The sequence below is a fragment of the Phlebotomus papatasi genome, chromosome 1, assembly GCF_024763615.1.
Source record: "Phlebotomus papatasi isolate M1 chromosome 1, Ppap_2.1, whole genome shotgun sequence".
Lineage (NCBI taxonomy): Eukaryota > Metazoa > Arthropoda > Insecta > Diptera > Psychodidae > Phlebotomus > Phlebotomus papatasi.
Window position 1 is genome coordinate 26,999,658 of NC_077222.1, and position 13,947 is coordinate 27,013,604.

Genomic DNA, 13,947 nt, shown 5'->3' on the forward strand with positions numbered 1-13,947 from the left:
TGGCCATAGAGATAGTTTATTACTGGACATTCAGTGAATGTGAGGGTGTTGAGTGAAAGATGTCATGGGATTATTTAACAAATTTTTGACTCACTGCACTGTGAAAGTGTTCTAAAAGTTTGTGCTTGGGTACTCTGGAAAGTCAATGTGAAAGAGAAAATTTGCTATATTAAAATTTAGTGATGGATCAAATAAAGGAAGAGTTGATTAAGGCTGATCCATTAAGTACCTGGTGGCCCTATATTCTTGCCTTTGTGGTTGGAATTGTTGTGACTGTGAGGTGAGTTCTTTGAGAACAAAATTGTGTTTGTTTAGATTCTAATTAAATCGTGATGACTTCTTGGTGGGATGTGTGTGTATCTTCTAGAGGCATTATGGGAGGACAAAGGTGTCCGTCTGAGAATAAAATTGATGGTCTTGTGGTCGTTATGACGGGTGGAACGGGTGGAATTGGATGGGAGGTGTGCAAGGAGCTCTGTGCCAGATCAGGACATCTTATATTGGCCACCAGAAACATGGAAAAGGCGGATAAGATGATTTTGTCACTGAAGAAGGTGCAGCCAAATGCTAAAATTGAGGCAATTTACATGGATCTCAAATCATTTGACTGTATCCGTCGTTTTGTTAGGACAATTGGTGAGTTGATGATTAAATGTGGGGCTACTTGGAGGTGAAAACGTATCGCACATGTGATAATGTAATGGCATATCCCAGTTTGAATAGTATTTATTCATATCGTACAGATTCTATTTCTTTTTAATGAGTGTTCGCTGTTGGATTAATCAATAGCAAGTGATAAGATTATAGGTGCTTGTAATAGTTATAATTACGTAAAATATAAAAAAAGAAGAAGAAGAAGTGCATCAAGTGTATAGAAACAATGATACCGATAAACTAGAAAAAGATTCAAGAATTGATCTGTATTCCTAAAACGACAAATAGATTTAACAATAACGTTTTTAGACCGGTTTTCCAAAATCGGACAACTCAAAAACTAATGTCAAGGTGTTCTACATGGAGACATGATAGTTTTTCTTCAACGACCATATGATCGGTCGCTGTTTAATGGTAGCTAAACGTACCTCTTGTAGTATAAAATTAAAAAAAAAAGTTCTACGTTAAACAGGAGTATCTTACTATGAGGATGTGGCCAAAATCCCGAACGCCAACATCCCGAAAACCAAAATCCCGAATGTCAAAATCTCGAATGTTCAAAATCCTGAAAGAGATGAAATTGTATTAATAATAATGTGCATAATAATTTCCCAAAACTCAGAAAATTTCCCTTTGCCTCCAGCAAGCGTGAGTGCAATCATGGGAGTAGCTATTACACTTTTAAGAATTCGGTATTTTGGCTTTCAGGATTTTGGCCTTCGTGATTTTAGCTCTCGGGATTTTGACCGGGACCCCTTACTATGATATATTATATCATTCACAGTAAAAAAAATGTGTAAAATTTTACTACTATAATAGTGCAAAATCGACCATTTTAGTTGTTTAATTTAAAAATGTTTAAAAAATGCAAAATAATTTGGTAATTTATTGTCACGTGATTGAAAATTACCACTATTATAGTTGAAAAATTTTCAACAATGTTGTTTAATTTGAAAATGTGTAAAATTTCTCACTATTATAGTCATAAAATTTTTTGACAATGTTTTTTAATTTAAAACTGTTGAAAAATTCTAAAAATTACCACTATTATAGTATGATTATAGTTTTTCATATTATTATAGTGTGAAAAAATACACAACTTTATGATATTTTTTGTCACATGATCAAAAATTAACACTATTGTAGTTTTATCATAATTTTTCACACTATTATAGTGTGAAGCCTTGTGTATTTCAACCAAATTTGTTGAATTTTTAAACAAAAAAAAACTGTAAAAATTGTTGAATTTCCATTTAAGACATATACTTCAGTTGAGATGCTTTTCATTGGGCTAAAGTCATATAGAATATCAAATATTTATATGCATAATAAGTATATTGTGAAGATCCGAGCATCATATGTAATTATCTCGCATTAGGGAGGATCCCGAGTACAGGAAAAAACATTACAAATGTCTAAAAAGGCAAAAAAACTAAAATAAACAAAATGAAATGAAAATTCAACAATTTTTGAGTTTACACACGAAAATTCACAATTTTCGTGTGTACAATTTTTAAATTCAACAACTCCATATTCAACAACTTGAAATTCAACAACTTTAAATTAAACAATTTTAAATAAAACACTTTTTCCAAATTTAACACTATAAATAGTGGTGTGAAAGATTACACACTATAATAGTGTTAATTTTTTTTTACTGTGTTGTTTAATTTGAAAGTTTAATTGAAGAAGGAATTAAATGGAACAGATTAGATGACACACATGCATTCCCGAAACCGTATCTTCCTCCTATCTAGGTTTTTATACATTCAGTTCACGTTTTAAAATTTACTAATAAATTTCATAAGCAAAAAAACCACCGAAAAATTATCGAAATATGCCACTACAATGTCACAAGTGTGATATCCATTCAGGATTAATTATATTTGCTAATCATGTTACTCATCAAACATAATTCTTTTGCAGAATCAAAATACAATCATATTGATATTTTGATTAATAATGCTGGCCTAATGTTCCATCCATATGAATTAACAGTGGATGGGTTTGAGATGCATTTGCAGTGCAATTATCTAGGTCACTTCCTTCTCACCATACTCACATTGCCGCTGTTGCAGAAGTCACGACAGGGACGAATAATTAATGTTTCAGCTCATGCACATACGACGGCGAAAATGGATTACGAGGATCCACTGAATGTTGGTCCATGGGCCATGGCGTATCATCCTCGGGATGCCTTTGCACATGCAAAACTCGCAAATATTCTCATGACGCGCTACTTGGCTACACGTGTCTGTTGCGACACGAATGTCACGGTGAATTCTCTTACACCTGGCCTTGTGCGTGGAACAGGACACCTCGACAGGTGATTTATACACTTCACCCCATTTGCGTGTCCTTATCATGACTTTCTCTCTCTCTTTCTCTAACCGCCCCTCACGGCTAAAACATTTCACCACATTGCTATTTTGGGAAATACTTCTGAGATAACTACTCACTGATTGCCTCCTATTGAGCACGGTTGAAGGAAAACAGGAAGTTTTCGGATGGATAAATATTCCCCATGGATCGAGAAATTTAGTCGTTCGTTTTTGAAGTTCTTTCATTGTAACATCAAAAGATTCTTCATCAATGTGGTGATTCTATTCTTTGATTTCCGGTATTCTTTTCTCTGCAAATATCATTTGTGTGCTACAATACAATTGCTTATTTCTTATAAAATATTAGCAGCTGTTGAGTAAAGTAATAAACATGACGCAATGGCAGGATCTTATTTTATAAGCAATATCCACGAGATTGAAACTTGATCGGGGGTAAAAAATACCTGTATTACGAAAATAATAGAAATCATAGTTTTAGAGGTAAAAAAAGAACAGAAGAAATCGACTTAAAAGATAGGAATCCGAGAACCAAAAGTCGATATTAAAAGATGTTTGACCTCTGATTCGGTAAAAAAAAAAACTTCCGGACAAATAAAAAAAATATTGACGATAAATCAGAAGAGTGCTTTATCGATTCATTACCGATTGGGATCAATGCATTCGATTTGGAAATTCCAAAACCTTTCTAAACAATAAAAATCAGAATTACCTGGACAAATCGCTTAAAAAAATGAATGGTTAGGATAAAGTGATACAAGTTGGATATAGTATTACGAGTTGGACAATTCGCTGGTACAAGTTGGCCATGGCTTTTTACTTGATAAATACATTACTATTTTTTTAAGCACAAGGAAACGAATTATAAAACTAAAGCATTATACCCAGCGCACAATACCTTTTGTTTTGTAAACATGTTTTTGACATTTCACTAAGAGTGAATGAAATTCAGATCTAGTCATCTCGCTCTCTCTCATAGAAAATTTTGAAAATATGTTTACAAACAAAAGTTATTGTGCGTTGGGCATTAAAAAATACAAATAAAAATGAAGTACTAAATTTATCAAGAAAAAAAACCCTGTCCAACTAGTACTATTGTCCAACTTGTAGCACTTTACCCTACTGGATTCAAATTTATTGTATAATAAAAAGAATGTCTAGTCATAAATTCTAATTGGCTAATTTCAGTTGTGAAACTGCAAAAAACCTCTGATTACAAATTTATGATACTAAAAAACAAAACTGTGAGATCCGTCAGCAATCTGTAAAATTTTGAAATACTATGAATATCATGTTTCATATGAAACTTACCGGTTTATGACGGATATTGAAAATTTCTCAATTTCCTGTTTGCATTCGCAAAATTTTTATCATTTCAATATAAATAATGCTCCAATTACAAAGCGCGGTACTATAAAAATAAATTATTTTGCATCTCCATGTGTATAATTTTTATGCATCAAAAACTAGATTTGATATAAATGGTATCATTTAACGAATAACGTATATATCATCATAATATTATAATTATCTTTATTTAAGTTTTTGGTAACTTCCGGTGAAAGTTTGTTAATCTTTAAAAATAATTTAAATTGTACATAAGCTCAACGTATATATTTTAATTAACACACAGTTTTTATCTAATGTGGTATTTCATTTATTAAAATTTGTCACAGAAAACTCACCAAATTTATTAATAACTAATTGCACATTTGCTCTGTGAGTGAAATTAATATTTGATTAGGATTTCTGGGAATTTTTAATTTTCTTTATGTTTGATAATTATTTGAAAATTATTGCTCGAATTTCACGGAAGAATGTCCATCGTTCCTTGTGTACGAAAACAGCCTTTAATTAGTCTTCATAACTATTTTTCATGGTCAAAAGTTAAAGAGTCTATTAGCTAATGCATTTATCAACTGTTTGAGGCATATTTAGGTCTATTGAAAAGGTTTTTGAATCCTTGAAAGACTTGAAAACTGTTAATCGGCTCTAACTGATTTCATTAACCGGTAATAATATGGTTTATCTATTATTAACCTTTGTTTAAAATAGAATGTGTTATTCCTACACTATTTCGGACAGTCTTTTGAGTGAATTATGAAACGGTTTTGAATCGGTTAATATAGTAAAAAATGAGTGTTGTGATTTTGCAGTTTTTTTTGGATGTTTGGATGTTTAGTCACCTTTTCGTCATATACAAAATCATATACAACATCTTGCAACATTCATTAAAACAGTTTTCGAAGGTTGAAAGAACAGATTTATTGGAAAAATCTTTGAGTCCCTGTCAAGTCTCAATAAGTTACAACCGGTTATGGATTAGTAATAACCCGATTATGAGAGGATAATGAACCTTGCATCAATTGAAATTGTATTATTTTTGAGATTTTTTGGGAAAAATTGAATCAATTAGTTCAAATCGATATGAACTGGTACAGGTATTTATCTGAAAAACACATTTTTAAATTCCGAAAGTCAAACTCCAGAACGCTATTATTCCGAATGGGCCATAATCCAGAAATCCAAAATCTCGAATGGTAAATATTCAGAAGCTTCCAGGGATTTTAAGCCATTTGGAAATTTGTCTTTCAGGATTTTGTCTCTTCAGGATTTTGGCATTCTATATTTTGGCATTTCAGGAATTTGGAGTTCGGAATTTGACCCATTCGGGATTTTGGTTATTCGGAATTTTAAACCATTCGGGATTTTGGCGTTCGGATCGTGGGAATAGCAATGACAATTAAGTATTTGGGGTTTTGGCTTTTGGAATTTTGGCGTTCGATATTTTGGCTTTTCGGAATTTTAGCATTCGGCATTTTGGTTTTCTGGATTTTGACCGGGACCCGTTTTTAAGTCGTCTAAGAAAATTTTGGATGCATATACGAATATGACCTTGGATCAGTCGTAATAAGGGGTTTTCAAGGTCAAAGAGTGTATTTTCCAATTAATTCAGAAGTATTTTAGGTCGTTTGAAAGGCTTTAGAGATCTTATTAAGTTTGAACCGTCTAAGGATCAATATAACGGTCATAGACAAATAATGCGAATAACTTTGTTCGAGCATTTCGCATAGCTTTTGGACTCTTTCCCATTAATTTTTCTTTGGTTTCTATGTGACGTTTTTCATTATAATTGGATAACATACATTTCAGTGTATCTGCATTCATTTCCACTAAACTATTGATTGAATGCAGAATCATCAATGATATCTGCAAAATTTCTCATTTGTCAGCATTTGGTTATAAAATATTGCCTTAGTGCAGATAATAATATTTCTGTAGAACTCACCAAAACCAAAACTTCATTTAAAATTAAATTTATAGAGAGAGAGAGAGAGAGAGTAAGGATAAGGGAGCCAGAAGGATGTGCAATAGTTGAAATAGTGTTCTATAAGAGGTATAATTATTTTCTAATGTGTTCAGCTCACCAATCATGAGGGCAATTTGTGCTAAAGTCATCACATATCCTTGGATGTGGCTCTTCATGAAGACACCTTCCCAAGGCGCCCAGACGACCATTTATCTGGCAACAGAGCCAAAACTTAAGAAAGTTACTGGAAAGTTTTTCAAGTATCGATATTTTCTTTTTATTTGAATAATTTTCACATATATCAATATGGATGGATTTTTAAGATAAGAAATTGCTGCTCACTCCATTTCTTTTCCATTGTAGCGATTGCGAAATTGTGGAATCGTCTGAATTGAGTCGGGATGATAAATTGGCGGAGAAGCTTGTGAAGGAGAGTCTCAAAGCCGTAAAAATTGAAAAATTGAAGCAGTAGCAATGGATTAGGAGAAATGGATTTAAACGAAATGAAATATATTGATTATCTGATTTCTTTTTTATTATAATTTTTTTCTTTTATAATTCTTATAGTCTTATTGTTTACATTACGTAGCAATCAGTTGTTTTCTGCGTAATCTCTGAAATGTTATTTTTACATATTTCTTTTGAAAATTCTATATGGTGAATTGTGCATAAAATTCTTATGTACAAATTTATTCGTTCATATTTTTTTTATTGTGTTATGGGAAGGAAATCACGGTGTTGGATGAATCAATGAATCTACTATTGATCCTTTAAGTGTTTTTACATTCTTCTTCTTTTTTATTAAATTCCCTTGGTTTATCTTTCCTTTCTCGTACATGTCAATTGATATTTCATGTTTAATAAATTTATCATGAGGAAAAAGCTCCAATTCGTGCCAGTGAAGGGAGAGAGATTGTGAGAAAAGATTCAATCACTGAGAATTTAGACAACAAGAAAATACGCGTATCACTTTCTTCTTTTGAAAATTTCTCGTGTTTCGAGGCTCATCTTCGTTTTTGCCACTGCTATTGAATATTAAAATGAAAAATCATGCAGGTTTATTGGCAATGCAAATTCAATTCAAAGCATTATGGGGGAAAGTAAGCCTCCCAGAAGACTTTTTCCTCACCCGAATCGCTTTTTTTTTTTGGAGGAATCGAGCAAAAAAGAATGTGAAGAGAGTGTTTCCTCTCTTTCATCTTGTTTTTCCGTGTTATATTTGATAAAATTTTTCAATAGCAAAATGATCTTTTACACAAAAAAGATGAATTTTATATGAAAGTTTCTCCATGGTTCTCTTTCTCCGAAAAAAAAAATTCTTTTTACAATTGTCAAGGGAGCTTTTCTTTTTCTTTATACTGAATCTCACCCCCGTAAGCTACACCACACAATACTCATAAATCAGAGAATTACATTTTGGTTTCCTTCTGTTACGCTTTTTCCTTCTTCCTTTTTTTCGGAGTTTGGAATCAGTGGGAGACACGAAGTAAAATGAAAGATATGGGATTTTTCGTGACTCTCGAATTTGTACCAAAAACTCCTTTTCTTGTTCGTTAGGTCTACAGAACTTCCATTTTACCCTCATAGTCCTTTTCACTGGCCTGTATCGGAAACAAAATTCAATGTACTGAACTAGCCATTATGTATTCCAGATGAATAGAAATATACCCATGTAGCAATATAAGGGAACAACGACGTAACTGTTGCTTTAACAAATACCATAATGTTTTTTTTTTTTAATTCTTTTGGAAAAGTTTCGGAAATAATAGAAAAACCTTGGTCCGTCAATTACTAAACTTCGTCTGAATATTGTTTGTTAAAACTTTAAATCCTTTAAATGTTAAGAATGTTCTTATGCATTTTGTTCTTTCATTTATGCATCCCTACTTAAATTAACCCCTGTTGCAAGATGGTGCAAGCCATTTCGTTTTTCGGATAAACTTCATTAACCAAGGTGGCTTTAATCTTGAAAAGTCTTCATCAGAAAGCACCGTTTCACCCAGCAGCAACCATCTAAGCTGGGGCAGTCGACAGTAAGTTTAATTGCATCTTCTGTACATTATGTTACATAGGACACCCATCCTATTCAGATATTTGTTTAGACAGTGACCGGTTTAGAAGGTTAGCAATTTGCCGGGTTCCCGAGCAACTGCCTTCCACTAAGAGTAGATTTGAACTTTCCTACACTCAAATTCTACTAGACTAGGACCAAGCAGGATTGCGACGACCTCAGCCTGGACCACAGTCGTTGACAGGCCGGGGAGCGCTGATCCGTTAATTTTAAGCTCCGAGTAATGGTACCCGGTGCCTAAGGATCATTAAATCCGAAAATCGTCAGCATTTCCTTGGAAGTCATTCTTTATTTCTCATTAGAAGGTCTGGATATCTGGCAACAGACTTTTCGAGTATTCTCGTGTGGCTCGCTGGGTGACAACCAACTTCCCAAATTCTGCCTGAGCGTAACCTCAGAGCTGCTATGCTCGCTTTCGACTTTATCAAAAGCGGTAGTACCGGTAAGCTTAACATGAACTCTTCGGGCAAGGGGGATAGTGCTGTTCTTCTGGCCCCTGTTATCGCAAGACAGGCCATTCTTTGGAGCCGTTGTAGTGTCCGCGCCGAATTTTTAAATTCGAGTCTTGGCCACTATATTACAGCTCTATAAGATATTACCGGTCTAACGATGGCTTTGTTTTTTTCGGAGGATTTTCGGAGAAAGGCCCCATGACTTGCTAAAAAGTCGTCGACGGATGCAGACGCATCTAGTCGCCATGTTAATACGGTTTCCAGATTACCTCTCCAGTAAGGAAATTCTATAGCAGTATGACAATGTCATATGACAAATTTAGAGTTTTTTATATGGTAAAGTCGGAAGAACTAATTAAAAATCTGATTCAAATCACTAACAGACAGCTTTTTGGACTCATTGCAATGACCATTCGATGCTCATTGAACTATAATGTTGTCCTGCTTCCGAATTTACTACGAAAATTTGTCATATGACATTGTCATATCGTTACAGAATTCCCCTACAGGAGTTATTTTTAAAAGTGAAAAAAAAATGCTTTTTCCTGACGTAAGGAAAACGTATTTTATAAAAATTACTTCCATTACATTTTATTTTTGTCAATTTTGCAATTTATTAGGAATATTATTTGTGGTACTAAACCGTAGAATTGGGTTTCATTCATCTTGTCGTGTAATGCTTGCGGGGGGTGTATTGATTCCTGATTTGTTGTTAGTTCTCAAAGGGAATTTGTTGTTCTGTCGATAGCAATTGTGGGATAGTTAATGATGTAAGTGAAGTTCTATTTCTCTCCCTGAAGAATATTAATAAATTTCTCTGATTGGGTTATTAGTTGAGAAAATTGGTTTATTATTGTAGAGAGAGAGAGAAAGAGATGGTTCGTAATCTATTTTGGGAATTACTCTTGTAACTTTGAAGTTAGTGATATTTGGAGGGATTGGTTGTTCCCAACAAATTGACGTAATAGAGCGTTGAAGTAAATTAAGGGAGCAATTCTTGCAATAATACCAATTACTATTTTGAGGTTTGATTATCCCATGTGAATAGTGTTGATTTTGATAACCCTTTTGTCCTCGTGCCTAGTTGTGAGTATATAGACCAATTAGTTAATTACAGAACACTAAGTTATGATTTGTTGGAGATATACAAGTGTTTAGGGAGAAGGATCTATAAGGATTTTATTGAACATTATGGGATTTTTTTTAGGTTCTTTCGTGGTAGTTTGGATCCTTTTGCGTGACTAAATAAATTCAAGATCGTTTAACTGTTAATTGTTGTACATGTTTTGGAGAAATAAACATTGGAAGAATTGAGAGAATACTTATAAAGGACATCCAGTGCTCATTTATAGCTTTTCTAATTAGCTCTTTAGGAGATGTTGGTTAAAATTAGCACTCATAATACAACATTACTTGAAGCGAGGTGAAATGAAGTATTTTCAAGTTTAGTTTATTAGGTGAATAAATTTAAATGTAAAGCAATAAACAGTACAAAGTTTCGGTGAAATACAATATTACTAAACTTTTGACTCTAATCCCATGTTAAATATATTATGATTTCCTCTTTTACTTGTTGGCAGAAAGTTTTAAGGGTTGAAGGGCACAAAATTTATGATCCACTCTCTCTAAATGTTCTCCTCAAGCCGACACTATCTAATTTCAATTTTATTAAAGAAACCCTCCTCTGATTGAGAATAAAATTTTACATTTGGGTAATATGACTATATATTCCTTCTTGTGCCAAGATTCACAGTGTATCTATATAAAATATTCAGTTTGAAAGTTCTTTTCGTCCGAAAAAAATGAAACTCAGAAAAACTCTTCACACAAATTGGCGCTTTTTTTCCCTTTACAAATACGTTCGTGTTAAATGAAAGCAGAAAAAAAGGAGAGTTTTGATGAAATATCAATACTGACTGAAGTTTCAGTTTGGGCATTCAATTCTCAAAGTGATTTTCACAATCAATTTCCCAATTTACATAAAATTGAAAAGCCTCTATATATTTATATATATTTTTTTCAATTTTCTCGCATCATTTTCACAATATTGCGTCTTGTGGTAATCACATTAAATTTACTTCGCTTCGTGTTTTTTTTTTTACTCGGATTTCACTTTTACTTGATTTGTCAATTAAAATAAGCGAATATTTTTTTTGTTATTCTCCTAAAAATGTTATTTGGTCAATTTTTCTAATTTTTTTTTTCATTCATCTAGGTAATTTTATCATTTTTATATAACAAGGCAATGGGATTTTTTTGTGTATATTAAATTACAATGATAATTTCTCATTTCTACATAACAATATAGACTTCTTCACTTATGAAATTTCTAATTTAAATTTCTACTAAAAGAAATTTTATTTGACTTTGTGGGTTAACATGGAAAATTTGCAGTTTGCATGAGAAAATTAGTGCAAATATAAAGAAGAAATGATAGAAATTTTACACAAAATTTACCAAGTTTCTATTTGATGTAGAAATAAGTCTGTTGGTTTATTTAATTTGCAACTAGCTACTTTTGTCAATGAAAATTTCCTAAATTCATCCTGAAAATCTATTTACTAAACTGCAATTTTCAGACGGTCATTTTTTCTTGTTCTTTGTATTGAAATATTTTCTAAGTTTTAAGTAGGGAAAATTCACTTTTTATTATTCCCATATGATCTGAACTTTTCGGTCATTTTTTTGTCATGAATCTTAAACAAAATGGAATATTTAACTAAAAAATAGGCTATACATGTAAATTTTCCAATTCTTCCTTAATTAAGGTCAAGCAATTGGTGAATTGTGTTGATAAATACAAAAGACTCTTTGATCAGAGATTATTCACCCCAAGCTTTTTTTCAAGGTCTCTATTATTCGATTTTCATAGGAAAAAGCAAAAACGAGGTGCCTTTTCACAGAGCATTTATTTATAAAAGTCATGACAACGAAATTGTAGATTTTTTCACAATTGGAATTGTGGTTTATTTTCAAGGTGTTTTGAGGATACACATTTTGATATTTACATTTTATAGGAAAGACTTTCTTTTTTTTTAATTAAGTATTTAAAGGATAGTATTTAAAATGGCGATAGCCATCGATACGATGTTCTGTGTAAAGTAAATTAAGACTTGAACCTTAAATTTCAATTTTAGATGCATTTGTTATCAAAATTGTTAAAGTTGAAGATAAATAAATAGAAGACCAAATTTCTTAGATAGGCAAGAATGAAAACTTGTTACTAAACCTTTGAATTTAATCACTAAAAACAAATATAGTTTAGTCCTGTCGATCCTTGTTATTTTTTTGAAGCAGAATATTTTCAGAAACGAGTTCCGAAATTGTCAAGAAGTTCCCCTGCTTTTAAAGTTCTAAACTAAGTTGTGATCATTTTTTTCTTTTTTTTTTCACTACAAAGTTAGAAGACTTAGGGCCTTGACAGACTTGAGGATTAGCCGAGAGACGGCTTAGCGTATAATTATATTAGAAATAATGGTTAACCCTTTAAGGACGATTGGAACACCTGTGTCCCATAAAGAAAATAATTTTTCCTGACTACCTAAACTTATTTCTTTCTTATGTCTGTACATAATTGTAAAGTAGAAGGTTGAAGGAATCTAGAATATTTTTTGCAAGTGTCTAGCTATTTGTTATGTAGTAAATATTTAAGCTCAAAAATGGCGAATGTTTAAATTCTCAAATTCATAATTGATTTTATTTATTTTTTATAGTTCCAATTTTTTTAAGCACAAATCCTTTTGGCAATAAAAATTACAATACTCATACGTAATATTTTTCATTAAAGCGAAAAATATTATTTATTGGTATTGTCACAAAAATTACTTAAATTTTTGGGCTATTTTTGTCCCAATCGTTCATAGAAGCACAAAATACACCGAATCATACTTTGTTGGACTTTCCAAGTTTAGATGTAAGAGAAAGACTTATCATTAATTATGTGTCCCAGATTAATTTTCATTGCTGATTTTCAGTCCGTAAAAAGTATCTCGCCGTTGAAGGATCAAACTACATTTCCGTAATTTTCTACTAAGTCTTTCCTAGGCTTAAGTCGTATGTGTGTCTAGGGCATTACATTATGTAGTATTCAGAATAGAAAGTTTGTAGAAAAGGAGTATAAGTTTATAATGTCTACGTCAAAAGTTTGAAATGATGTTAGAGTATATTTTGTAATACAAAAGATTCTAAAAAGTAAAGTAGTGTTGGGTCCCTGTCAAAATCTCGAAAGCTGAAATCCGGAATGCCAAAATCTTGTATGTGTCGAAATCCCGAATAACCAAATTTTCGAATGGATTCAATGGTTTCAAATTAACTAAAAAGGTTTAGTGATATTTCACACTAATCTTGACAGTTTCCAGAAGTATTACGGGCCTTCAAGATCACGTTTAATCGATGCAAAGGTCAAGGAATGCGCTAATCCGCACGTACTTGGAGTACCGAAGTCAACTCACTTTAATGAATGATATGGAAAGTTTCCGGGCTTCTTGAACATTCTACGTTTCCCTTACATAAGCAGGAAGACGACTTGGTAAGATTGGTTCATGACATGAAGAACAATCGGCATCCTATTGACGCGGATTAGCTGTCCAAATTTACAGTCAAGTTGTCCAAATTAATAACCAAGTTGTCCAAAATTCGAGTCAAGTTGACCTCTATATGTCAATTCATTTTTAAAAGTATTAAGACTAATTTTAGTAAAAACAAAGACAATAAACCCTTGCCAAGTTTCTAAACAACCCTTCTGAAAAGAGAGTAACAAAAAGACTCAATTAGTATTGAAAATATCGCACTTCAAACTTGGAACATCGATGCTTATAAGCAGACTGTCCAAAATTATGAGCCCATACCCTATCTATGATTTGTTTTTCTTTTTAAATTGTTGTTAGGAGAATGTAGACATGGTTCGCACAGAGTGAACCTTCAAACGATGAGAATTTTCTCTTTGTTTGCAAAGAGCTGACTTACCATTTCTCATCTCGTCTCATGAGCTTAATAATTATCTATCTAAATAATTATCTTAATAATTATCTATGGCTAAGAAATGACGAACTAGCTCTTTGAAATATTTACCGAAATTTTCCGAAATACCGAAATATTCTTTACCAAAATATTCTCTGTAAA

The 13,947-nt window shown here is 32.3% G+C and overlaps 2 protein-coding genes across 2 annotated transcripts in view; both read left to right on the forward strand.

Annotated features, from left to right (window-relative positions):
* The window catches only part of LOC129799524 (NADP-dependent malic enzyme), a 150,910-nt gene that overhangs the window by 73,378 nt on the left and 63,585 nt on the right, over window positions 1-13,947 (forward strand). The gene's annotated exons all lie outside the window — the stretch shown is intronic.
* LOC129799531 (retinol dehydrogenase 13) lies at window positions 33-6,983 on the forward strand. Its single transcript, XM_055843494.1, has 5 exons — window positions 33-280; window positions 368-636; window positions 2,581-2,980; window positions 6,417-6,563; window positions 6,667-6,983. Exons 1-5 carry the CDS (start codon window positions 183-185, stop codon window positions 6,773-6,775), a joined length of 1,023 nt encoding a protein of 340 aa, XP_055699469.1. The 5' UTR covers window positions 33-182; the 3' UTR covers window positions 6,776-6,983.